This window comes from Manis pentadactyla, chromosome 9 (assembly GCF_030020395.1).
Source record: "Manis pentadactyla isolate mManPen7 chromosome 9, mManPen7.hap1, whole genome shotgun sequence".
In the NCBI taxonomy this organism is placed as follows: Eukaryota; Metazoa; Chordata; class Mammalia; order Pholidota; family Manidae; genus Manis; species Manis pentadactyla.
This window is the reverse complement of record NC_080027.1, coordinates 57107554-57131979: the sequence shown is the minus strand read 5'-3', so window position 1 is coordinate 57131979 and position 24426 is coordinate 57107554. Positions and strand designations below refer to the sequence as shown.

General features: G+C 48.7%; 1 protein-coding gene across 3 annotated transcripts in view; it reads right to left on the bottom strand.

The window, feature by feature from the left end:
- Nucleotides 1-24426, bottom strand: part of OTOG (otogelin) — a 76399-nt gene that overhangs the window by 27542 nt on the left and 24431 nt on the right. For all 3 annotated transcript variants that reach the window (XR_005025373.2, XM_036888142.2, XM_036888143.2), the window contains exons 24-33: nt 17335-17442; nt 13282-13420; nt 11683-11817; nt 11246-11392; nt 10834-10953; nt 8878-8994; nt 8039-8195; nt 5257-5283; nt 2588-2755; nt 601-879 (exon numbers count right to left, since the gene is read on the bottom strand). Coding sequence is in view for 2 of the 3 variants with exons in the window: in XM_036888142.2 (XP_036744037.2) it covers nt 601-879; nt 2588-2755; nt 5257-5283; nt 8039-8195; nt 8878-8994; nt 10834-10953; nt 11246-11392; nt 11683-11817; nt 13282-13420; nt 17335-17442 (1397 nt within the window). In the remaining variant the exon portion in view is untranslated. The remainder of the gene's footprint in view (nt 1-600; nt 880-2587; nt 2756-5256; nt 5284-8038; nt 8196-8877; nt 8995-10833; nt 10954-11245; nt 11393-11682; nt 11818-13281; nt 13421-17334; nt 17443-24426) is intronic.

Here is a 24426-nt window from a genome sequence, read left to right as displayed (position 1 = left end):
GTGGTAAAGAAATTGTGATCACTTCCTCCAGGGGTTAAGCAGAGAGCAAACACTTGGGGGCAGACCACCCTGGCAGGGGGATGGCAAAGCTCTGGAACCCGTTGGCCTCAGCTGCAAAAAGAGTGGAGCTGCCCCATCACTGCCCAGGGTCCTGAGCCTCCCGTGGGGGACAGGGGAGGCTGCTGGCTCCTCAGCCTGGTGGCCCAGTGGGTGGTCTTTGAACTCACGGGGCAGGCATGTGGTCCCATCAGCAAGAAACCTGAACCAGTGAGGCCAGGCAAGCTGCAGCCATAAGCACTTCTCAATTCGCTTCTGCAAAGGCCGCCCTATTTTTAGACTGTGTAATTGGCCTGTGGGAGTAAGCAGGACCCAGGAAGCTGGCTCAGCCCCAAACCACACTGCCTGCAGCTCCCTAGGCCACCAACGTGGAGGCTGGGCAACCTCGCATCTCAGGAGGGACACCAGTGGGGCCTCCCTGGGCCAGGAAACTGAGGATGCTCTCTGAGGGGCAATTGGAATGCTGGAAGGAAGAGGGCAAAAAGGCAGCTGAGTGAAGGGCTGAGGGCAAGGGCAAGGGCAAGGGCAAGGGCGGACACCTACCCACAAGGCGGAAGAGTGTGCCCCGGCGGAACGCCTCCACATGCTCATGTGGCCGCAGGGCCACGGCAGAGCCTGATACATAAAGAAAGGACCCGGGCTCTGCCAGGGACTCCAGGGCCACCAGGCCTGCCCGCCATGTCCCCTGGTGCAGCAAGAAAGAGGCACGGAGGTGGAAGGCATCACTGCCCTGCCACTTAGCTAGCTCCAGAGACCCATTGGCTGTGACGTGGAGGAAGAAGTTGGGTCTGTCTGCTGCCTCCAGGGACACCGCATCAGGGTCTGCAAAGAGCCACGTGGGGAAGGTCAGCACAGAGAACAATCCAGATGAAGGCGTAGAACAACCTGGGCATGTGTCTGTGCTCTGAGTGGCTAGCTGGGCCTGCCCCTGCCTGCCTGCCCTGTCTCCCCTCAGCCCACCTCCTGCTGCTGCTGGTTGCCCCCTGCACCCACCACCACCAAGGGAAATGGCCGCTCAGGGAAGCTGCCACTTGCCAAGCCTTGGGGAGGTGACCTTTCTTCCCTCCCTCCTTCCCTCCTTCCCCTTGTTTGCTTCCTTCCTCTGTCCCTTTTCCCCTCCTTCCTTCCTTTCTTCCTCCTGCAAACATTTTTGAGTACCTCTGCATGCCAGGTGAAATTCTAGATGCCAGGGATATAGCAGCGAACAGCACAGACAGAAACGGCTGCCCTGGCAGAGTTCTGCTCCAGTGGGCAGACTGGACAAGCTGAGGTTTGGTGATTCTGTCTTTCAGTGACCCCAGCATGGTGCTACTCCACAGAATCCCAGAGGGTCAGACCTGGCAGACCTAGGGGATGCTGAGTCCAACCCACAGATGGGAAAACAGTGTCCCAGAGAGGGCAGGGTGCTTGCCCAGAGCCCTAGAGCTGGCGCCCACTCTCTTCTGTCTCTACAAAGGCCCATTTCTAGAAAGTGGTGCTCACTGCTGGGTGGATAACTCCCAGCACAGGGCCCTGTAGGTCTCTTCAGTCCCCAGATCCACAAGCTGGCATACAGGAGTCCTGGCCCACCACAGCTGGCTGTGGGCAAGTGAATTAATGCCTCTAAGCCATTGTGAGGGACAAACAATATGACATATGTGAAAGGCCTAACATGGAGCTTGGTGTGTCTGCCTTTCCCACCTATGCGGTCTGGGTCTCATGGGCAGCTGGGGGCGAGGCCAAGTGAGGACCCAGGCTCCCACCCTCACCCCATACTGTGCTTCTTCCCTTGTGCCCAGAGTCCTGGACAGCAGCAGGAAAAAATAGTGCATTCCAGGAGCAACCTGGGCAGCTATGTGGAGGAGGCGTCCCCTGCATTGGGCCTTGATAGGAAGAAATGCAGAACAGAAAAGGTCACAGAGGGAAGGGTTCAGTAGTCATTAGGCCTGAGACTCTCACCAGGCACTACTGCCCCCCTCAGGCACTACTGAACTCTGAAAGAGGACCGTGCCCACCAACCTAAGCCCTTTGGGTCTACAGGCAGTGTGACCCAGGAGGCTGTGGCTGGTTCCAGGTATGCCCCAGTCTCTGTAACCCACCAGCCCCGAATGAATTCAGGATCATAACCTGAACAGATGAGAGCCGGCTCCTCCATTCACGGGAGAAGGGCCTGCCCAGTCAGAGCACAGCCAGCTCCCCTCTGGGGGTTACAAATGGAGGGACAAGGAGAAGGAAGTGCAGGTGGGGAAGGAGGAGAGAGTAAGAAAGAGAGAGTGATGGGGAGAGGCAGCAGCAGCTGGTGTAAAGCAAAGTACAAAGGTACATGTGGATCTTCGTCTCCCTCGTTTGTGTGTTTGTTTCAGAGAGAAGATGGGAGTCATTTCTTCAGAGAGGCTAAGAGGCTGACCTCGAGCCCAGGGGGAAAAGGGCGCCTGTTGGAGTCCACACTTCTCCAGCGCCTGCAGACAGCATAGGGCCTCAGCACCCTCCCCTCCTCCAGAAGCTGCCTCCCTCCACCAAGGGCAGAAGTGGGGCTGGAGGTGGGCCTTACCGTGGGCCTTGGCCTTGAACAGTGCAGCCGTCATTAGGAAGTTCACAATGTCCCCTGGTGCCACATTCTTTGCGCTCACGAGGACTGTGGCACTGCCTGCCTCCTCCATGGCCACCAGGGCTCTGCCGGCCGCCCAGCTGACCAGCTGGTAGGGGCCCTTACCTAAACCTGGAGAGAAGGGGCCCAGTCATAAGCCCTGCCTCCCGGGGCCTTTGCCCACCTACCATCCCTCCCTGCTCATCCTGCCGGACGTGGGGAAGAGACGGGACCAAAGGGCTCCTCTTGGTCTCTTCCCTCACCCAGGCCTCAGGGACCTTGATTTCCATGAGAAGGAAGACTGGAACCCCAGGCTCTCAGCCCCTGATGGGAACTGATCCACTGCCCAGTGCCTGACTCATTTCATGGAACTGGGAACAAGGCACCCATGGGGGCCTCTGGGGCCCCCAGATGTCTCTCCATGGACCTGTCCCACTGCCTGAGGCTACCATTCCAGCCGCTGATTTATTCAGGGTTGCCTCTGGGAGAAGACATCAGCCCTGGTCTCTGCCTACCCGAGGCCTGAGAGATAAAGGCTGGGAAGGTTCGGACTCAGCCTTGCTGTTCGTCTTCTCATTTCGAACATGTGTCATTTTTGTGTCTCTTGGGTTCCTGCAGTTGTCAGCATAGGTTGGAGAGAGGCATAGGTCGCCTAGACAATTGCAACAGCCTTATAACTAACCTCCCTGCCTCTGGGGTGTCCTCCACCCGCTATGCCTCCTCCTCACAGGTGCCTGAGCCACCTTTCTAGCTACACTCTTCAATCGCTCCCCATTGCGCTCAGAATAGAATCCAAGAGCCCACCTTGAATTCAGGGACCCTTCCTGCCCCAGCCCTGCCTGTCTCTTCACCACCCCACACCTTTGCCCCTGCCTCACCAAACTTCTCTTGCTCTTCCTTAAAAGAGCTGGACTGCGCCCCACTGTGTTTCCACTCACGCTGTCCCACCCACTCAGAGGAGTGCTCCCTGTTTTGTGCCTGGCAAACGCTTATGGAATCTCCGGGGCCTAGCTCAAATGTCACCTCCCTGTGAAGCTGTCCCTGCACCCTCTCCTGTCACACACAAATGTCATCCCTTCTCTCTGTTCCACCAGTTCTTGGATCATGGCACCCACGGGTCACAGCTCGTATGATAAGGATCTTGACTGGGGGTTCCACATCTGTCTCCTTCACTGGCTGGGAGAGAAGCAGTGCTGTGCTGGTGAGCAGGTAACAATCAGCTCTCAAAAAAATAACAAAACCTCAGTTTGTCGTGTTTGCTGATTTCCATAGTGTAAATACTCCCACCAGTGGTCAGTTTCAAACTACCAACTGAATGTGGAGTTAGAAACATAGCTGATCCAAGACAGCCAGGGTGGGCGGGCTCCAGTGCCCCACTGTGGCAGGTCCCACTGTCCACTGATTCCCCAGCACCAAGCAAGGGCCTGGACAAGAAAATGCTGGTAGAAGAGCAGAGCAAGGAAAGGACGGGTAGGTGGGTGGGTGGGTGGGTAGGTGGAGATGCTAGAAACAGCTCATCCTTTGCCAGTTACTGCCACCCAAAATGCCACTGAAGGGAGAAAACTGCTCAGAGCTGTCTTGCTGAAATGTCACGCCTGATGGCAGACAGACCTTGCCTGTCCCAGCAACTGCAATTCTTCCATTACAGATTCATTCCTTTAGGAGTTAAAGGTTTTTGGCCATCAGGAGCCCCTAGGGGTTCTAACATTTTGGCAGGACAGCAGCCACTGAATTATCATGCTACACCCTGGTCCAGCTCTCACCCTGAAGCCCTCCTAATGGTATCCTTGTCTCCAGTATGTGTCTCTCCGGTTCACCCACTGTTCTCAAACCAAAACCTAATAATGCAGGTAACTGCAGACAAGGCCTTGGATAGGCCTGCTTCTGGAAGGACTAGAAGTGGTAAGGAAGGCTTGGAAGTCAAAGGTGAATGGCACCAGGGACCTGATGAGCATCTAACTCTGCCAAAGTCCACATTTGGCCCAAATGGACAGAGATCATTGCCGAAAACTATCCCTGGGCAGCCCTGCCTCACCCCTGCCCCTGACCCCAGTGATTCAATGGAATAATTAGCTCTAATGCTAGACATTAACCCTCCTTGAGTCTTTAGTCATGACCTGTGCTTTCACTCTAGTTAATGCAGAAGTTGGAGCCTATCCTGGTACCCTGCAGTGCTGGCCAAATTTGAAGATGAATCCGACAGGCTGAGCCAGGCTATATAGGTTTTGCCCCATCCATCAAAGGAATGAGCAGTTTGCATTTGCCTTTGCCAACTCGAAACTTCCAAGAAACCCAAGATGATGCTCCATGGGCCTGGTGAGCTACATTGCTGCTGGGTGGTACCAATGGGGTGGTGCAAATGGGGTTTCTACTTCCTGATAAAGCTGCCCTGGATGGTACCAACCCCAGAAGATGGCCTGGTCTTGGCTGTGGACAGGGGCTGCAGGAGCTTTTGGGGAGGGAATTCTGGGGCATCTGCCAGGATTTTCTCTGCATAATGAGGTCCCTCCCTGCCTTGTGTTGCAGCTCTTCCCTTTCAAGCCAGCAGGGCCTCAGTGTGGCTGATTCTGTTGTGGTAAACAGGGCAGGTCTGGCCTGGCCCCCAATGCTCCACTTGGGGAGGATGGACTTACCTTTGTTAAAGAAGTCACAGTCATACGCTGAAAAAGAGAAAACAGAGACTGCCTGAGAAGCCTGGAATAGATGGATGGAGCCAAGCAAGGTCCCTAAAATCCCAGCTGTCCTTCCTTCCCCAAGGGCCTGACCTGGCCTGCCTCCCAGACCCCAAGATTTAGGGATGGTCATTGGATTCAAATGTCTTAAGGTGTAGAAAGTAAAATGGCTCCTCTCTGTGTCCCCAGCACAAAGCTCAAAGTCTGGCTCAGAGTAAGCACGCAGATGTATTTAATTAATTAATGCTTTAATGTTAGACAGTAAGGGTGTGTTTTGTGTGGCCCCAAAGGGCAAGATTAGATTCAAGGAGTGGAAGCTTTAACCAGAAATGTTTCAGGAGGTCCTGGAGGAATGCAAGCATAAGACAGAAGTGTCTTCCAAGGGCCTTGGGTGGTTAGGGGCCAGGGGCCTCCAGGACCCACAGCCTTTTCAGGCCCCTAGGTGCAGTTTCCAGCAGCAGGGGTTGACAAGCTCCTCCAAGCGTGTGTTTGGTGCGCCCTCTAGTGGCCCAGTTAAGAAGAACCACAGCCTGTTCCCCTGCCTTTTCAGACACTGATTCCTCAGTCCATTGGGGTAAACTCGGAACCTTGCAGGGGGCACCCAAAGCCAGGAACAAGGCCACCAGGAGCCAGTTGCGTAGACCTTGGATAAAACCTGAGGAGGAGCCTCCCTCACTCATGGGCATGGTCTGAAGAGAGCCACTAACTCCACCCCAACCCAAACCCTATGATCAACACTACTCTTTTCCATTTTGGCATCGCCCTCTGGGAAGAACACTAGGAGTCAGGAGATTGACCCACCATGTGGTTATGGACAGGTACCTGTTTTTACTCACTTGTGAGCTCAGAAGATTGACCTAGAAAGTTAGAAGATCTCTGAATCTCTGGTTTCAAGTGTGAACCAGGTCAATGGGAGGTAGCCTGCAAGAGCGGCCAAGAGCTAACTATCTAGAGTCAGCCCTGGGTTCAAATCCCATGTTTCTTACTCATCAGCTGTGCATCCTGGGACAAGTTACTCAATCTCTCTGAAATTCAGTGTCCTCCTATATAAGATGGGACCACCTCTAGTATCTGCCCCATACATTCATGAGGACTGAACTAGGGTAAAGCAAGTGTTCACCTTGGGTGCAAAACTTAAGGAGCAATCAAGATACAGAATATTTTCATACAATATTTTTTAATTTTAAAATTAATGCAAAATAACCATCATGAACAAAATATCAGAAATTTAAAAATAAAGACAGAATGGGTGATAGAGCCTCACCAAGCCACATGAGAGTCTGAGGCAAAAGGAAAAATCAATAATATTCATCCTGTTGTTACTTAAAACTGACAATTTGTTCATCAAAGATATTTTTGCATTAATTTTTATGTTTAAGAAATCTTATCTTAAAATATGATTTATCTTGATTACTGAGTTTTGTGTCTCCTTAATGTTGTGCTCAAGAAGCACTTTCCTTGCCTCACCCTAGTCTGGAGTATTTATCGAGCTAATACGCAGAAGGCACAGGCCTGACATGCCGTGGATCCTCAGCAAAGTGTTCCTTTCTCTGTCCTGAAGGATTTTTATCAGAGAAGTAGAGGAAGAAGCCAATTGCATGAAGACCACAGAGCATCTGTGGTGAAAAATGGGCAGAGAAAAGAGGCCAAAGGCAGATTCTACTCCTCTTCCTTCCTGAGGTCATATTGTCTGGGACCCTCAGCACTCAGGACATGTCAGCACCCACGTCCCCATGAAAAATGACAGCCATCTCACCAATAGCATAGAGCACTGAGCCAAGCGCTTTACATGTGCTATCTCATTTAATTCTCACAGCACCCTGAAGGGAGGCACAGTTCTCTTAACCCTCGATGACACCTCAGAGTGTAAGGAATGTGCCCCAGGTCAGCCTGCCTAGAACTTGGCCCTGAACCTAGACAGTGTAGCCATAGAGCCTGTGTAATAGGCATTGTACCCCAAAGTGGGGTGCACTTGCACCAGGAAGGACCATGGTGTGCAAGAGGAAATAACAAATAATCAATTGATTAGTAATTTAAATTTCTATGTTTTATTTCATCTTCTAAATATTTACTTTTGTATCTGTTTTATGATATGCATTTACACTACCAATAGTATATATATGTACATGTATCTATGCAGGCATATGTATGTGAGCTCGAAATAGTTTTACCTGATAGGAATGTACAAACAAAAACATTTGCAGATCACCAGAGCTTGTGCTGCCTCTGATGAAGCCCACATGTCTCAGCTGACAAGGGCTTTTACGTTCACTATCCCATTTGATCTTCATTATAAACTTGGTGGGACAGGTCTATTCCTATTTTTCAGATGAGAAAATTAAGCCCCAGAGAGGATGGGTAACTTGTTTGAGGTCACACAGTACAAATGGCAGCTCTGGGTCTGGAACTCAGGGCTCCTGACTCCTCAAACAAAGTGGTTAAGAGCTCAGGTTTATAGCCAGGCTGTCTGGAGGTAAGCCCTGGCTCCACCCCTAACCTGTGTGACCTCCACGCCTGTTGCTTTCTCCCTCTCTAACCTGTTTCTCCAGCTGTAAAATAGGAACCAACTGTCCTGCTTCATGGAGGTAGTTGTAAGAATTCAATCAGTGATACACACAAACCAGCTGGTACCTGGCACATAGTAGGTACTCAATAAATACTAGCCAGAGAAATGATGGGACCCCACAAGATGTTCACAGAGGGGGCCCACTTTCTCCCTCAGATGACTGGTCTGAACACTCACGGCAGAGGCGCGGTGTCCTCCAGTCAATGGCCACACCGTGCTGGCAGCACTGGTGGGCATAGGCAGCCACGCTGGCACAGAAACACTCACAGTCACCACCCCGGCTGCATCCGCATGTGTCTGTCAGGCAGTTTGAGTAAAACCAAGTGACATCAACCTGGAGAAGGTCAGACAGAGGTCAGAGGACAGCTCCTGAATGTTAGTCCTACAGCCTCTCCCCTGATGCTGCCCAGCCTCAGGGAGCAGCATGAACAGGAAGGGACCGCAGGATGGGGTGAGCTGCCTGGGTGGGGTGGGGGCAGAAAGGTGGCCAGCTCAGAGGCAAACAGTAGCTCCATGGCCCAGGCAGACCCCACTTTTAAGAACTAATCTCACTCCTTCCCCAGGCCCAGGCTGTTGGATGCAGGGGCTAAGGTGTGGCTGAGAAACGAGGATGTGGGGTATGAACTCCCAGCCAAGGCCAGTCTGACAGCAGCCCTCAAGGCCATGGAGGCTGCCAGGAGGGGCTTAGTGTGGCTCTCCTGTCTCCACTAAGGGCAGAAACATCAGAAGGCTGAAGCCACGGCCTAAGAGGTTTGTGTTCACTATTCAGGTCCCCCTGACTGGGAGGGTCAGCCAGATTGAGATAGGCCTGCAAAGGGCACAGGTGTTGTTTGTCTGGCTGTCTGTCCCAAGTTGTCTGGGGAAACAGTACAGACTCATCTGAGCAGGCGAGAGGCCGGGGAATGGCAGGGGTGGGTGTCCCCTCTAGGCCTGAGGTGTGAGGGGGTCTGAGAGCAGAAGCAGTCCCAGGAGGTGGCAAGGGAGTTCAGGAGTGGCTGAGGCAGGGGTTCACTCACCACAGGGTGGCACGTCTCAAACACCTCGCTGAGCAGGATGCCACACTCCTTTTTGGCAAATGGTTCTCGGAGAGGATTCAGGATGCATGTGTCCCAAGGGTCAAGGGTGTCTGGGCACTGAGGGGTAAAGGCAGGGTATTGATCTCCCTACCTCACAGACACCTGATGCCTGATGTGGTGGATAGGCTCTTATAGTCGCCCCCCTGATCCTACCTCCAGGTGTTCATGTCCTTGTATAATCTCCTCCCCTTGAGTGTGGTAGAGACCTATGACTTGTTTCAAGACAGCAAAGATGATGAGTGGACATGGTGATGTGTGTGTGATTGCATCACTGTGTTATATGACTATAGAGCCCATCTTGCTGGAGTCTCTCCCTTCCAGGTTATTGGGAACCTGGCAGGAATGATGGATGGTCTCTAGGAACTGAGGGTCACTTCTGGCAAAAAATCTGAAGCTCTCAGTTGCACGATTGCAAGGAACTGAATGCAGCCAACAACCATGCCAGCAGGCAGGGATGCAGATCCCTCCCCAGTCAAACCTCCAGATGAGAGCCCAGCCCTGGCTGACACCTTGATTGTAGCCTGTGATACCCTAAGCCAAGAACTGAGTCAAGCCATGCCCTGACTCCTGACTACAGAAACTAGGAAATAGTACATGTGCGTGATTGAATGCTGCTTAGTCTGTAGTAATGTGTTGCACAGCTATATATAACTGATAAAGGTTCCCCCAATGTCTGCTGAACCTCCTCCCTCTGGCCTACATTTTCACTGGTCTCCCAGGGTATGCCAAGAGGATTATCAGGAGAGAAATAACAGCAGGGGATGAGAGAAGAGGAGCAATGAAGGCTAGTTACCCACTCAGCTTCTCTAAGGTGGGGATGGACTAGAACACACTTTTCTGAGGCTGTGAGAATAGTTTTGTCCCACCTGAGGATTACACTGAACTCCAGGCCATGACTAATTATTCTCCCCTGATCCCATTATACTTAGGCTCATCTCTTTCTAGTCCCCAAAAGACTTAAGATCACTCAGTTCAGGAAAGACAATTATGTAACCCTTATATCACCATTCTCCACTGCTACACCCATGGCAGACATGACTAATCAATCACAGCTCTCCTTCCACTGAGCCAGATACAAGCCTTATGTATTTCTCAGCACAGCTTCCTAGGCAGCCTCTTATGACTGATAAGAATTGTCACATGAGGTGAAATCTATTCAATATCTTTTTCCTAGCATAGCCCCTTCACTTCACAGATGACCGCAGAGGAGATAAGATCTAATGGTCACCCATAAAGTTACTGGATGATCCAAGACAAGAACCCAGACCTCCTGTTCTCAGTTCAGTTCTGTTCCCTACCCCCGATCCCACCCCACCATAGCTCACAGCTTGGCAGCCTCAGTCAGAGACACCCTCAGAGACAACCCCTCATTTCTGCCTCTGTTAATGTTCTCCCTCTCAGAGGCCTTCTCTTTGAAAGATTTATCCTTCTAAGTATGGCCTATCCTTTAATACCACACCAGCTTCACCTCCTCCAGGAAGCTTTCTCTGATTGCCTCAACCCACAGGGGTCTCTCTTGGTATCTCTCCTCTGTGTCAGATCTAGTGGCGGGCCTGGGGCATAGAGGTGGGTAAAATGGTCATGCTTCACCAAGCTCCATCTCCCCTATGAGGTGAGGCAGTCCTCTCTCCTGGGACAGAGGCTTTGCCTCCTTTGCTGCCCACACCCACCAAGGCTTGGTCCAGGGCAGATGTGAGGCCCGATTTATGAGACAGGATAGTGCATGTCCTCAAGCCATAGGACAGGGTCTAGGGCTGGGGATGCCGGGCCAGAGGCCAAGAGCAGTGGTAGGGCAGCCTTACACCAATGTCCTTCTTCCCTGACCCAGGGCCAGTTTCCTTCAGTGCTGGCCAGGTCTCATCTGTGAAAGAATGAGCCAGCTTGGGGAGTCTTTACCTCAACTGCAGTCCAGCTGCTGCCAAACTCCTGGGGATTAGTTAACTCTAAGTTTTCAGGGGTCCTCATCTCATTGACAGTTTTTAAATCAAAATTTCCACAGAGTCCCGCCAGCTGACCCTGAAAGAAGAAAGGACACCACAGTTAGGTGCAGGGACACCAGGGGTGAGCTATGGGTGGAGGGATTGCTATGAGCTCAGGAGCCATGCACCCAGAAGCAACTACCAGGGTCACAGTGTGAAAAGGGATTGGAGAGGTCAGAGGAGAAGAGGCACTGGGTGGGGTGGGGGCAGATGGGAGAGAGGAGAAGGCATGATGCTCAGACACCCCAGTGCGGGTGCAGCTCATGCAAGGATGCCCAGTGACTTGGCTCAGCCCCAGGGCCCATGAGGATCACTGATCACACAACTACCTGCCACTGTGGCCCAGCCTGGATGTGCACTGTAGTTCTTTGGTCCCATAAGAGGGTGATGTGCTCCCGTGGGAAATGCACCAGTGTGAAAAACCCTGCTTGCCACGTATGGACCTCCTGTTTCTCATCCAGAAAGCTCTCAGGACTCTATGGGGACAGAGATGGTCATTCATGAGGTCTAAATGCCCCCCAACACATGGGTCAGTTAGGCCTGGCTACAAGTCACTGCCCAGGCCAAGAAGCTCACCAATTAACTCTGCCTCCCTTGTGTCCTAACATTGACCTCTGTGTTCCTGACCCTGGCCCAGGAATTCAGTCTGGGCTGCTGAATCCATGGTTCTAAGAGAAACTGCTGTGGTAAGGAAACCAGTCCTTAGCCCTCTTCTGCCCCAGACCTGCAAACTGTCTATACGACCTTCACCTGCACCAGGCCTTACGGGATTTCCTGAGTCGTCACCAAAGATGATGAGTGAGTTCCCAACGTTGATGGAAATAAATTTCCTGCAGATGATGCCAGAGCTGTAGCAGTTTACATTTTCTACAATCACAGAGAAGCTGAAATCTGATGTACTCTGAGAAGAAAAGAAGCTAGTTCAATAACCCCAGGAAAAGAAGAGATCCTTCTGAGATGCACAGAGATAGAGAGACATGGACTCTGAGGTAGTTTTCCATCCACTTCTACTTCGCATTAGCTGTGTGACTCTGGGCAACTTATTTCAATTCTCCGAGCTCGGTTTTGGTTTTGGGTGCCTAGCACACTGCTTGGCATGTAGCGGCTCTCCAAAAAGTGTCTGATGAACAAGTGAACGAGTGAACATATAATAGAGATGATTGGTGCTAGCAGGGGTATGGAGGAAGGGGTGCTGTCTTACATACACTGATGATGGTGGCGTAAGGCTTTTTGGAGGGCAATTTGAGGGCACCGAACGACATTTTACAGGAACATAATTTTTTATAGCAATTCTAAGAGTCAAGCAATACATCCACAAAAGTATTCACTGAGCGTTCAAGTATTGGCACAACCTAAATGGTCATTCATGGAGGAATAATATACTAGAGCATATACTTTCAGTAGAATTCTACAGAAAGGAGAAAGAAAAAAGTATGTATTAACTACATGAGATAATGCCAAGGTATATTATTAAGTGAGAAAAGCAAATTTCAGAATTCTATCCATAGTAAACTAGTGTGTGTGTGTATGTGTGTTGTGTGTCTCCCTGTATGTCTCATGCAAAATGATCTTGCAGGATTCACACCTGACTATTATGAGCAGTGAATGGGAATAGAGGAGATGTACAGAAGAATATTTTTTAATACATGCTTCCATATTGCTTTAAATGCTAGTGAAGAGCATGCATTACCTTTGAAATTTAAAATATAAAATAAAATGCAGTCAATTATCTCTGTCTTGTGGAGATACTGAAATTATATGAAAGACCCCAGTACAGTGCCTGCCCCATAGATAGGACTCATACCATAAAAGGTTTGTCATTATTATTATTATTATTTTGACTATTGTATAATGAGATAGAAAGGCCCTTGGCAAAACCCACGTACCCTGGGTGTGTCTCTGGCACTCTCTCACCCACCCTGTTGGTTCCCTAGGCCCAAGCTGCTATCCCCAAATATGGAGTCAATAAGCTCTACCTCATAGGGCTCCTCTGAGAGTAAGCAAAGTAATCTACCAGAATGGCTCAGTAGACCACCAGGCAGGTAATAAAAGCTCAAAAAGCAACAGCTCTAATCACAGATTTTAAAAAAATCATTGAGACCCAATGTGGCAAGGTTATTCTAACAAGTGGAGAGGCAGTGGGGTATTTTATGCCTCCTGAGCTGGGCCCAGCCCTGAGCTCACTCCCCAGCATCTTCTTCAGTCTACAGATAGCTACACCGCAGGGCTTAGATCCCCCACCCCACCCCACTGTGCATCAGACTGGAGTCTAGAACACCACCATGTCCTGAATGACACCAGGTCCTCAGCCTCAGCTGCTCTGGGTCCCCACAGAGCCACCGGGCAGACACATCCAGGAGCTCACCTTGATCAGGTGCACTTTGCATGCCCCCACAAAGTCAAACGGGAGTCCGTCAAACGTGCGGTAGTGCCGGTCACCATACGCCGTGCAGGTGGAAGCGCAGGGGTGGAGCGCGCATTGAAAGGAGCCCTGCTGGCACACGCTGAAACACACACACAGAGCCGCCCGCAGGTCCCACCCACCCCACTCTGAATATCATGGATGCTTTGCCTCTCTAGTGCCCACTGTGTGCCCCGGAGCCAGGGTGTTGGCAAACACCGACCTTCAACAGAATCCTTGAGGGTGGGATTGTGGGTCCCTGTTTTTTATGCAGGAGACACCAGGGCTTGGAGAGGTTGAGGAATACACAACCCATAAATAAAGGAGCTGAGACCGAACCCAGATCTATTCCATTCCAAAGTCCACATTCTCTTTACCGCTCCAATTGTTCATTCATTCATTCATTCAACAAATATTAAATGCCTACTATATCTCAGGCATAATTCCAGGACTCTGAGATATATCAGTGAACAAAGCAGAAAAAAACCTCTGCCTTTGTGAAGCTAATATTCTAGAGAAAGAAGATACAACACTAAATAATAAAAAATTAGTTAGCATGAGTAAGGAATATCATGTGTCAGAAGGCAGTGAGTGTTACGGGAGGAAGAGGTAGGATAGAGGGGTCAGGAGGGGGTACGGAGTGGGCTGCAAGTTAAATTGGGAGGTCAGAGGGCCGTTTGAGTGGAGACCTAAAGGAGGTGAGAAAACTAACTGTATGGACATCGGAAAGAACATTCTGGGCAGAGGGGGCAGCCTCTGCACAGGCCCTGGGGAACATTCAGGAGGAAAACATGGTTAAAATGGAGAGTGGAGGAGTAGAGGAGGAATTCAGGGAGGGAACAGAGGGCCAGACCCCAGAGGTCCGAGACGGCCATTCTGAGAGCAGCATCTTTTGCTGGCGTGAGAGAGTGTTTGGAGGATTTGATGATGGGAATGATACAATCTGACTTATGTCCCACTCTGGCTGCTGCACTGAATCTATGCTGAAGGGCCCGAGGGTGAAAGTAGGAAGACTAGTTGGGAGGCTATTACAGTAACTCTGGGATGAAGTGATGGTGACTTGGAGCTGGCAAACAGCAATGGAAGGAGTAAGTAGTCAGATCCTGGATCTATTTTGAAGATACAACCAAAAGTATTTTCAGACAGTTTGGATGTAGGTAGTGACAGAGAAGACTTAAGGATGACTTCAGGAATTTTGGCCTGAGCAACTGGAAGAATAGAGTCTTCATTAACCCAGATAGGGAGGGCTGACGGAGAAGCAGGTCTGAGGGGAAAGAGCAAGTGTTCAGTTGGGACACACTGCGCTCGAGACGTCCATTAGACATACAGGTGGGGATGTAAAGCAGATGTTGGATGTGTGAGTCTGGAGCTCAGGAGTGAGATGTGGATTACAGGTAGGAATCTGGGAGTCATCTGCATATGGATGGGCCTTACTGTCATGAGACCCGGTAAGTTCACCAAGGGAGTGAGTGTAAATCAGAGAAGAGATGTCACAGTTCCAAATCCTAAAATAATCCCAGCCCTTTGGCCCTGCTTCTGATTTTCCCTCCACCATTTGACAACAAAGTGCTCACAGGAGAAGATTCAACATAGCATGGGCATCCCCCTGCTTGAGACTGGGGGTGCCAGTGTGGTGGCTGGTGTCCAGTAAAATGACAAAGCACCCCTGGGTGAATGTGGGCTGGTGAGCCTGTGCCTCACCACAGTGCGCCTGGCACCCAGTCTCACCTCTGGCCCACCACTGTCACAACACCCCACAAACAGTGCGACATGCAGTCTGCACAGAACTCCATGCCCTGATATTATACCTGGGACTTCTGTGGTCAGACGGCCAAAGCTTTGACCCTGTGAAAACACCAGGGGAAACCAGCCCTGGGAAGATGGGCCTCACTGTGATTCTGCTGCTGACATAGGACTAAATGCCACAGCCATCCCCCGGACCAGAGAAACAGGACAGTTTCAACTCGAGCATGGGACAGGAACTGAGGACTGTGCTCTAGCTAATTGGATGGGTCTCCTGGCACCAGTGCTGGATGCTTCCAGCCCACACCAGGCTGCCCCTGGCTGGTTCCCAATGTTGGCACAGTGACCAAGTTTGTTCCCCAACATCAGGGCACTAGTTTATCGTTACTCACTGCCCCCCACCCCAGAGCTTTCTCTGTCCCCCATTGCCCATGGCCCTGAGACCAAATAAGGCTGCCTCTCCATACTCCACACCACTATCTTCACAAAGATCTGAATGTCCCCAAGATGGGAAGGACCCAAGCATCTGCTTGAGCTCAGTGCGGCTATGACAGGAGCGGGGACACCAGAGGACCTGCTCATCCCTTTGCCACACCTGGGACTCCTCCATCCAGCCAGCTGGAGCTCACGTGCCTATGCACACTCACATGTGTACACACTCACTAAGGCAAGAGGAATTCATAAGTCTAGGAGACCTTCCCGGGCCTACAACAGTCATAGGAACTTGGCTGCGTGGCTGTGAAGGGTTAGTACAGAACACACCCATCTTTGAAACACCAGACCATGAGCCAGTACACCAAGGCTGACCTAAAGCTATTTCACACAGGATCTTGCATCCAGCCTGACTTCTTTGGACAGTCATTTGAATGTGATATGTGACCAAGACAGGAAGTGGGTTCCCCTGGGTGCAGGGTTCCATTGGAATGAGCTGAGCAGACCTTTCTGAGGGGTCCTGGCCTGTCTCCTTCCCCTCCCCACCCAGAAAGATGTAGCCCCATGATTCTGGCTGATACGCTTTGATCACTGTCCAGGGAATGGGGGGACCTGGGGCTCAGGGACCTGCAGGACGTGGCCGCCTGGGGCAGTGTGCAGACAAATCCAGGGGTGAAGGAGCCTGGGCACTCTCAGAGCCCTGGGGAGCCCAGGCTGGGCCTCTGCAGGGGTGTGAGGCCACAGGGGAATGGCAGGGGGCTCCATGTGCCCTTTGGAGAGGCTTCCTGGGCCAGGAACCTCTGAGAGCACCTGGCAAAGGAGGCCGCAGTGGGAGCCACCAGGCTGGGGGATGCAGGTTAAGAGGGCTCATCAGTTGCTGGGTAGTTGTAAGGCTTTGGAAGGGTCATTGGGGGAATTTCAACATTTACATGATTTACAGGGTGGCAGAGACCCTCAGTTCTCTCAGAAGCAGAGTACAGGTGGAGAGTGGGAAAATAAATTGACTTAAAAGGAATCACACAGACCTCTTCAGAAGTAAAGGCTTTGTAGGCAGTTAATGTGAGTTAAGCTCAACAGTAGTGGAGGCCTGTGGGGCTACTTTAAGAGGTTGAGTCTCTATCCACTTTCAACAGAATTGGCCCCCAAGTCTATTTCCACAGAACCCAATCCAGGTGCACACACACACATACACACACACACATATACTTGTATTAATATAGATATGGTGTGCAAATATAGTCACATACTTTCGTACTTAGGCATGCACATACTCATAGGAAAACACAAATGAACATTTACAGATACATGTCCATTCACATGTAAATATGTATGCCCAGTGCAAGCATACATTCACATACTTTGCACACATATGTCCCCACATACTAACTAGATGCATATAAACACAGATGTATATAAACACATGTGTATAAATACACACATTCATAATTGTATGTATTCATGAACATATTCAGGTTTATGCATGCCCATTAATTGTGTATATGCAATTAGGTTCACATATGCAATCAGTGCATTTTGGATTTGTACCCACACTTATTCATGCACATAAATATGTAAACATATCATCATGGCTACAAATATGCATGTACACACATTCATATATATGTCCGAACAAATTCACATTCATGTAAATACAAAAACACCCCAAAATTTCCTTCTATGCATATGCTAGTATATATACGCAAACCCCTATGTAACATACAAGCACACAATGTGAGTGTGAAATGGTGGAAGGGGAAATGCTAGACCGTGGTCATGATCATGCATCCCATATCCATCCTCACTCCCAACAAAAAGCAGAGCCTGGATGGGGCCCTCACTTACCAGGTGTAACAGGGAGACTCGACCTGGTCCCCAGGGTAATATTCCTTTCCCTTCCAAGTGCACGGGCATTCCTCTGGCGGGAAACAAGCATCCCCATGTCTGAGTAGGCTGTAGGGACACAGCAAGCACATGTTCAGGAAAGCACCCTTCCCATATCTACCACCTGTGCAAAACCCTGCACCCATGTGGGTACACTGGGGTGCCTCTCAGAAATTATTCTAGAAGAGACTGGTCATGGTTCCTACATCCTGCTGCTGCCCAGTGGAGTTCAGAGGTACCTTGGAAAAGCCAGAGACAGACTTGACCCAACTTGGAAGTCTGCCATCAGGAAGCAAGGCTCAGCTCTACCAGCCATATTCCCCTGGCCAGGCTGGATGCCAGTGCCCAGGTGTCCAGTAGGCACTAGCTGTATATGAATGAACAGACTATGAGTGGCCTTTGACCTGTCTACTCAGGCTGCTCATTGAGCAACCAGTACACCTGAACTAAAAGAAATGTTAAAGGGAGTTTTTTAGGAAGATGGAAACTCAGATCCACATGAAGGAATGAAGAGCTCCCAAAATGGAAAATATGTTGGTAAATACTTTTCAAAATTATTTTTTAATTTCTCTAAGAGATAATTAAGCATTTAGAGCATGATTAACAATGAATTGTGGGGTTTATAATACATGTAGAAGTAAAATGCATGACAATAATAGTACAAGGGACAAGAAGAAAGTAAATGAAAGTGTACTGTTATAATTACTCATTCTACTAATTCATAAGTGAAACAAAAAGTTATGAAACATACTGTCATAAGTGAAAGACACAGTGTAATATCTAGAGAAACTGCAAAAAAATAAAAATGCCAAGATATATATTTTAAATGAAATACAGGAGATAAAATAAAATGCTAAAAATACTTAACCCAGAAGGACAGAAAAGAAGGGGAGGAAAGGACAAACATAACAAATAACAAGACGGTAGCTTTAAATCGAATCCAATTCCATTAAATCCAAATGTATAAATTCTCTAATTAAAAGGGAGAATCTGTAACATTGGCTAAAAAAGCAAGACCCAACTAGATTCTGCTTACAGATGACACAATTGAAATATAAAGGCACAGATAAGTTAAAAGTAAAATGGTGAGGAAAAATACCAGGCAAACACCAGTTGAAGGAAAGATGGAGTGGCTATATTAACATCAGACAAAGAAGACTTCAAGACAAATAGCATTAGCAGTGATAAGGAGGGATGTTTCATGATAATAGAAGGGTCAATCTATTAAGAGACCATAACAATCCTAAATGGGCATGCACCAATAACAGAGCTTCAAAAAAACAATCGAAAACTCACAGAACTAAAAGGAGGAAGAAACACTCCACTCTATTAATGATTGAACAAACAGGCAAAAAATCATCATACATGCAGAAGATGTGAACAACTCTAACAATGCTCTTGCCCTAACTGACAATTAAAGAACCCTCTATTCAATAATAGCAGACTGCACAATATTTTCAAGCATTCATGGAATGTTCACCAAAACAACTACACTTTGGACCATAAAGAAGTCAAATTTAAAACTTAAAATCATACAAAGTACATTATTGTCTGACCTCAGTGAAACTAAATTAGAAATAAGGAAAGTCTCCAAATATTTCAAAATTTAGTAACATTTCTAAATAACCCATGGATCAGTAAAGAAATCACAAAGGAAATTTAAAAATATTACAAGAAAAATAATGAAAATACAGTCTTACAAAATTTGTAGAGAGCAACTATTCTTACAGGGAAATTTATAGCTTTAAATGTTTATATTAGAAAATAATAAAGGATTATGATAAAAGATCTAAACTAGAAATATAAGAGCAAATTAAATCCAAAGTAAGTAGAAAGAAAAAATAAATTAAGATAGCAGGAATCAGTGAAATAGAAAACAGAAAAATAACAGAGAAAATCAATGAAACCGAGTTGGTTCTTTGAAAAGATCAATAAAATGACAAACCCCTGGCTAGACTGAATAGTAAAAAAAAGAACCAAATTACCAATATCAAGAGCAAAGAGACATCATTTCACATCCTACAGATATTAAGGGGAAAATAAGGGAATAATTTTACAATGTAAGCTAAGAAATTTGACAACTTAGATGGCATGGTCAACAAAAACATCAAATACCTAGGAACAAATTCAATGACAAATGTGCATATCCTCTACATGAGAACTATGAAATATTGCTGAGAGAAGTTGACAAAGACCCAGTAAACAGAGAGATACTATCACATTTGTGCACTGGAAGACTCACCAGTGGGAAGATGTCAGTTCTCCCCAAATTGATCTACAGATTCAACACAAAGCCTATAAAAATCCAAAAGGCTTTTTTGTAGAAGTTGACAAGCTAATCCTAAATTTACATGGAAATGCAAAGGCTTAGAAGTATAAAAAGCTTTGAAAAATAACAAAGTTGGAACACCATTACTTACTTCAAGACTTTCTAGAAAACTTCAGAAATCAAAACTGTGATATTGGCCTAAAGAGAGACAAATAGATCAACGGAACAGAATAGAGTCCTGAAAGAGATGCACATTTATACAGTCAACTGATTTTTTACAAAGTTGCCAAAGCAGTTCAATAGGGAGAGGAAAATCTTCTATTAAAATTAGGCTGGAACCTCTAGATAGCTATCAGGAAAAAAACAGTATGAAACTTGACTTCCTTTTACAACATACACAAAACATAATAATTTTAGATAGGTTATAGACCCAAATATAAAAACTAAAATTGTAAAGCCCCTAGAAGAAAAAAAGGATTATCTCTGCAACCTTGGAGTTAACAAAGGTTTCTTAGAGCACAGAGAGCACTAGTCATAAAGAAAAAATAAATTAGACATGATAAAAATCTCATTAGACGATTTTAGACATATTAAGACACATTAAGTAAATAAACAGGCAAAGCACATATTGGGGGAAAATATTTACAATACATATATTTGGCAAAAGAAAGAACTTCTACAACTCAATGACAATAAAATCAACCAAATAAAAAATGGGCAAAAGACTTGAGTGGACACTTCATGAAGGAAGATGTACAAATGGCCAAAAAAAACATGAAAAAGTATTCATTGGGATTAGGGAAATACAAGTTAAAACAATAATGAGATCCGACAAACAATGAGTATTTTTTTTATAGGTGGCTTACACAAGGATATAACTTTGTCAGAGCTTAGCAAACTATACACATAGAACCTACACATTTTACTGTATGTAAATTATGCCTCACTTTAAAAAAGTATAAAAGGGAAAAAAGAACAGTGTGGCACCAAAAGTTGTTTGGAAGCTCCATATTTAAGAGGAACTCACGTATTTTGGGGAACCCCCAAAATGTCAGTGTCTGTGGTTTTTTTCTCTTGGCCCAGCCAATTTTCAGGAGAAGAATCCTCTTTATCTCCAGCCTGCAAGGCAAAAGCTCTGATGCCACCATCCTGGGAGCCAAACAGGGGAAGAGGACTGGGGTCCCACTAGGCTTTCACTTACATCTCCCTGTTTTCACTCCGTGTCTTACCCCTGCTGGTGCCCCTGAAATCAAAGGCTCTGATACGGCTTCTCTAGAAACTCTTAACACCTTTCTCCTGCTGGAGGGGGCTAGGGCACCTGCCAGGGAGGCAGGGGGAGGTGGGGGCTGTGGAGGGTGGATCCTGGGGTCTTAGCTGCTCCTTAAACAGACCTGCAACTCATCCTCCTGTCTCCCTCCACCACCTCACTTTTTGAGATATCTGGAGCCTTCTGTTCCTGAAGCTGTCAACATGACACAGGTTCTTTATCCTTGACCTTCTCTTCTGTAAACAGTAGCCATTAACCTGTGCTCTGCAAGGTCAGCTTCTACACATCCACCCTCATTCCTTCTTCAAAAACTACTGACCCATAGCGTGCCCCTGGAAGTCCTACTACTGTATTCTTTGTCCCTGGGGACTTATACTTTTCTTACTCCATTACCAACATTTCATTGCGGTTGTGGGAGGAAGCAGAAAAAAAAAGTACGTACTTAATCCACTATGTTTTCCCTGGAGCCACTTAATCTTTCCAAGCCTCTGTTTTTCATGCGTACATTGGAGATAATGAGGCCTTTCCCCCAAGGTCATTATGAGAATTTAATTATAGCCCTGGGCACACAGCCTAGCTCCTAGTAGATACAATAAATATTGGTTTCTTGTCCCTCCTTTCCTCATAACTGCATTAGACATCAGCGATAGGCCGGCTCACCACCTCCTACCTTCAGCTACAGGCCCTGTCCCTCCCCATTTCCTGAGGGGTCTTCCCTGCTGCCCACCATCTGCCACTCCCTCCTGGCCCTTTGCAGACCCGCCTGCATCCCCTGAGCACCTGCTGTGTGCCCACCACAGAGAGGAGCATGCAGAGAGGAGTTCTGGCCTCTGGCCTCCAGGTGCCCTCAATCTGCGGAGTGCCTTCCTCACCAGTTAAAGAATCTTCTCATTTCAGGGTCCCCTCAGGGGCCACTGGCAAATGAATGGCATCCAAATGAAGGAAGATGACGCTGTCTGCTCACACAGAGTGCTCACTCCATGCCATTTTACAGAGGAGGAAACCAAGCCTCGGGGAAGTTAACTCACCCAGTAAGTGGCAGAATCGGGATTCAAGCCTGACTCCAAAGTCTATGCTCATAACCACAGTGCACACTGCTAGTAGGCCCAGGGCCCCTGCCTCGCACCCAGCTGCAAACAAAGTAGGAGTGACACAGAAAACACCAGTGGCCCTGGAGGGGCCCATGGTCCTTGGAGCAATATGCAGCACCCATATTCTTAGAAACACTATGGAGACGGGCATGAGGCCCAGGGGCCCCGGGGGTTCTGGGCAGGGGTTCTTACGATGGTATGTGGACATCTTTGGGAGATAGTGGATGGTAGTGGATGCCTGTCCTTCCCTTACCAGTTGAGACTCAGATAATTTCCTTTTACAAGCCCCTGTGGAATATGTGTAAGCGCCTCATGAGGCATTTGATACAGAGCATCAGCCACTAGGATAAATTCCCCAAGAGGTGATGGGGGCTCAGCCCTAAGAAAGGGAAGGGAAGAAGTTTTCACGGAGCATTTCCTACACAGGGCTGCGCTCCTTGCAGTCACTGTCTCATTTAATTCTCATCAGAACCCTGCAAAGTACATTATTATCCCCAATTCAATGATGAGCAAACCCAGGCTTAGAAAAATTGAGTGATTTGTCTGATGTCACATAGCTAGCAACAAACCTTAAGGTGACTGGCCTGCCCCATCCCCCGCAGCCTGACTGTGGAAGTCCCTGGCATAGCAGCAGGACCAGGCTCAAACTTTGAAAGGCCTGGATTAGAGGCAGAGGATTTGGGTACTGCCTGCTCAGACTGGTCCTGCAGACAGCCAGCAGCACCTTATAGGTAAGAAAACTGAAAATGAAAACCAAGTGGCCACGTAACTTGCCAAAGGTCACCCAGCCGTTAGGAATCTTCACGTGGCATCCTGCCCTTTGAAGCCTGGGGACTGAAAAGGGAAGCCCACACTGGCTTTGAGATCTTCTGAGTTAAACTAATCCTTAATGTCAGATGGTGTTTTAGAACCTGGCTATGGAAAGTGTGGTCCCAACAGCATCGGTGTCTCCTGGGAGCTGGTTAGACACGCTGAGTCCCAGGTTCTGCCCAGGGCCCTGAATCAGGGTACGCTTCCGCAGCACCCCTGGAGATCCATGCGCACAGCCTTTGAGGAGCACAGACTTAGAGACCACAGAGCCCGTTCCTGAGCGGGATCTCCGGGAATCCCTCACTCCCCAGTGCCCCCACCCGGGGGAGGGAGCCATCAGCCCTCATTTTACAGATGAAGATGTGTTTGGAGAGGTCAGGTGACTAGTCGCTGGTGGGACTGAGCCCAGCCCTCCAGTCCCACCTTGCCTCCGTGGCTCTGCCACCATGCCTGGCAGTGAGTGGCCCTCGGTTCCTGACCCCAAAGGCCTGGGCTCTCCTCATCCTCAGGCTTAGAGGCAGGCTTGTACCCGCAAGGATGGGGACACAAGAGGCCTTCAAGGACTGACATTCCTCACAAGCTCCTCTGGGGCCTAAGTGGCAGCAGGTAGTGTCTGCATCCTGAGAGCTGGACTTAGGATCCTGGGTGGGCTCTTGAGACCTCACAGGGGTCTCTTGTGGGTGCCCGTGCCTGGTGAGGGTTGGACTCACACCGTCATTATGACCTCTGTGCAGGCCTCATGGAGCTGACATGCTCTGGCCAAAGAGCAGGGTTTGGAGGAAGCAGACCTGGGCTTGAGTCATGGCTCCTTGGGCAGACCACTTCCCCCGACCCTGCCCCTGGCCTCAGTTCCTTCATCTGTAAAATGGGAATAATGATCTTCCCCTTCTTTCTCCCAGGGAGGCTCTGAGATTGAAGGAATGATAGCATCAAGGTGTTCTATAAACAAAAAAGCTCTGAATGACTATTCCCTCCCCATCTCACCTTAAAAACACCTGTCCCCTCTCACCTGGCCTGGCTGCCAGGCCTGGGCCAGGACTCCGAGCTGACCACTGTACAGGCTGAACACACAGCCCTGGGCTGCCGAGTCATGGGATGAGTTGCCCAGCTGTTGCCTTAGCCCAGACCCGTAGTAAGACCAGAGTCAGGAATGAGAACTGGCAGAGCGGGGTGCCAGGCCCTGCAGCCACGTCAGTATACAGAGCACCCCTGAGGCATGCCCACGAAATGCAGCTTATGCGGGTCTCACAGCTTTAATGGCAAGAGTCTCAGCACCTGGGAGGGAGACTTTTTCCGCTGGATAGAGCCTTTCTTTTTAAAGTATAAGAGGAACACCAGCCTCCACCTGAGGGCTGAGGTCAGACCTTTGCAGGGAAAGAGGCTGAAAGCTGAAATACGTTTCCTTTCCTGGGCTTCAACCCATCGAATCTCTAGAACATGCCACCCACCCACTCAGTGCCTCCACTTTGGTACCTCATTTAATCCTCACAACAACCTGTTGAGATGGTAGGTATTGTTATTATTATTCTCATTTTGCAGATCAAAAACAGAGGTTAGGCCCCTCCCTTATCCAAGGTCACACATCAGTAAGAAGTCCAGCCAGGTAGAAACCACTG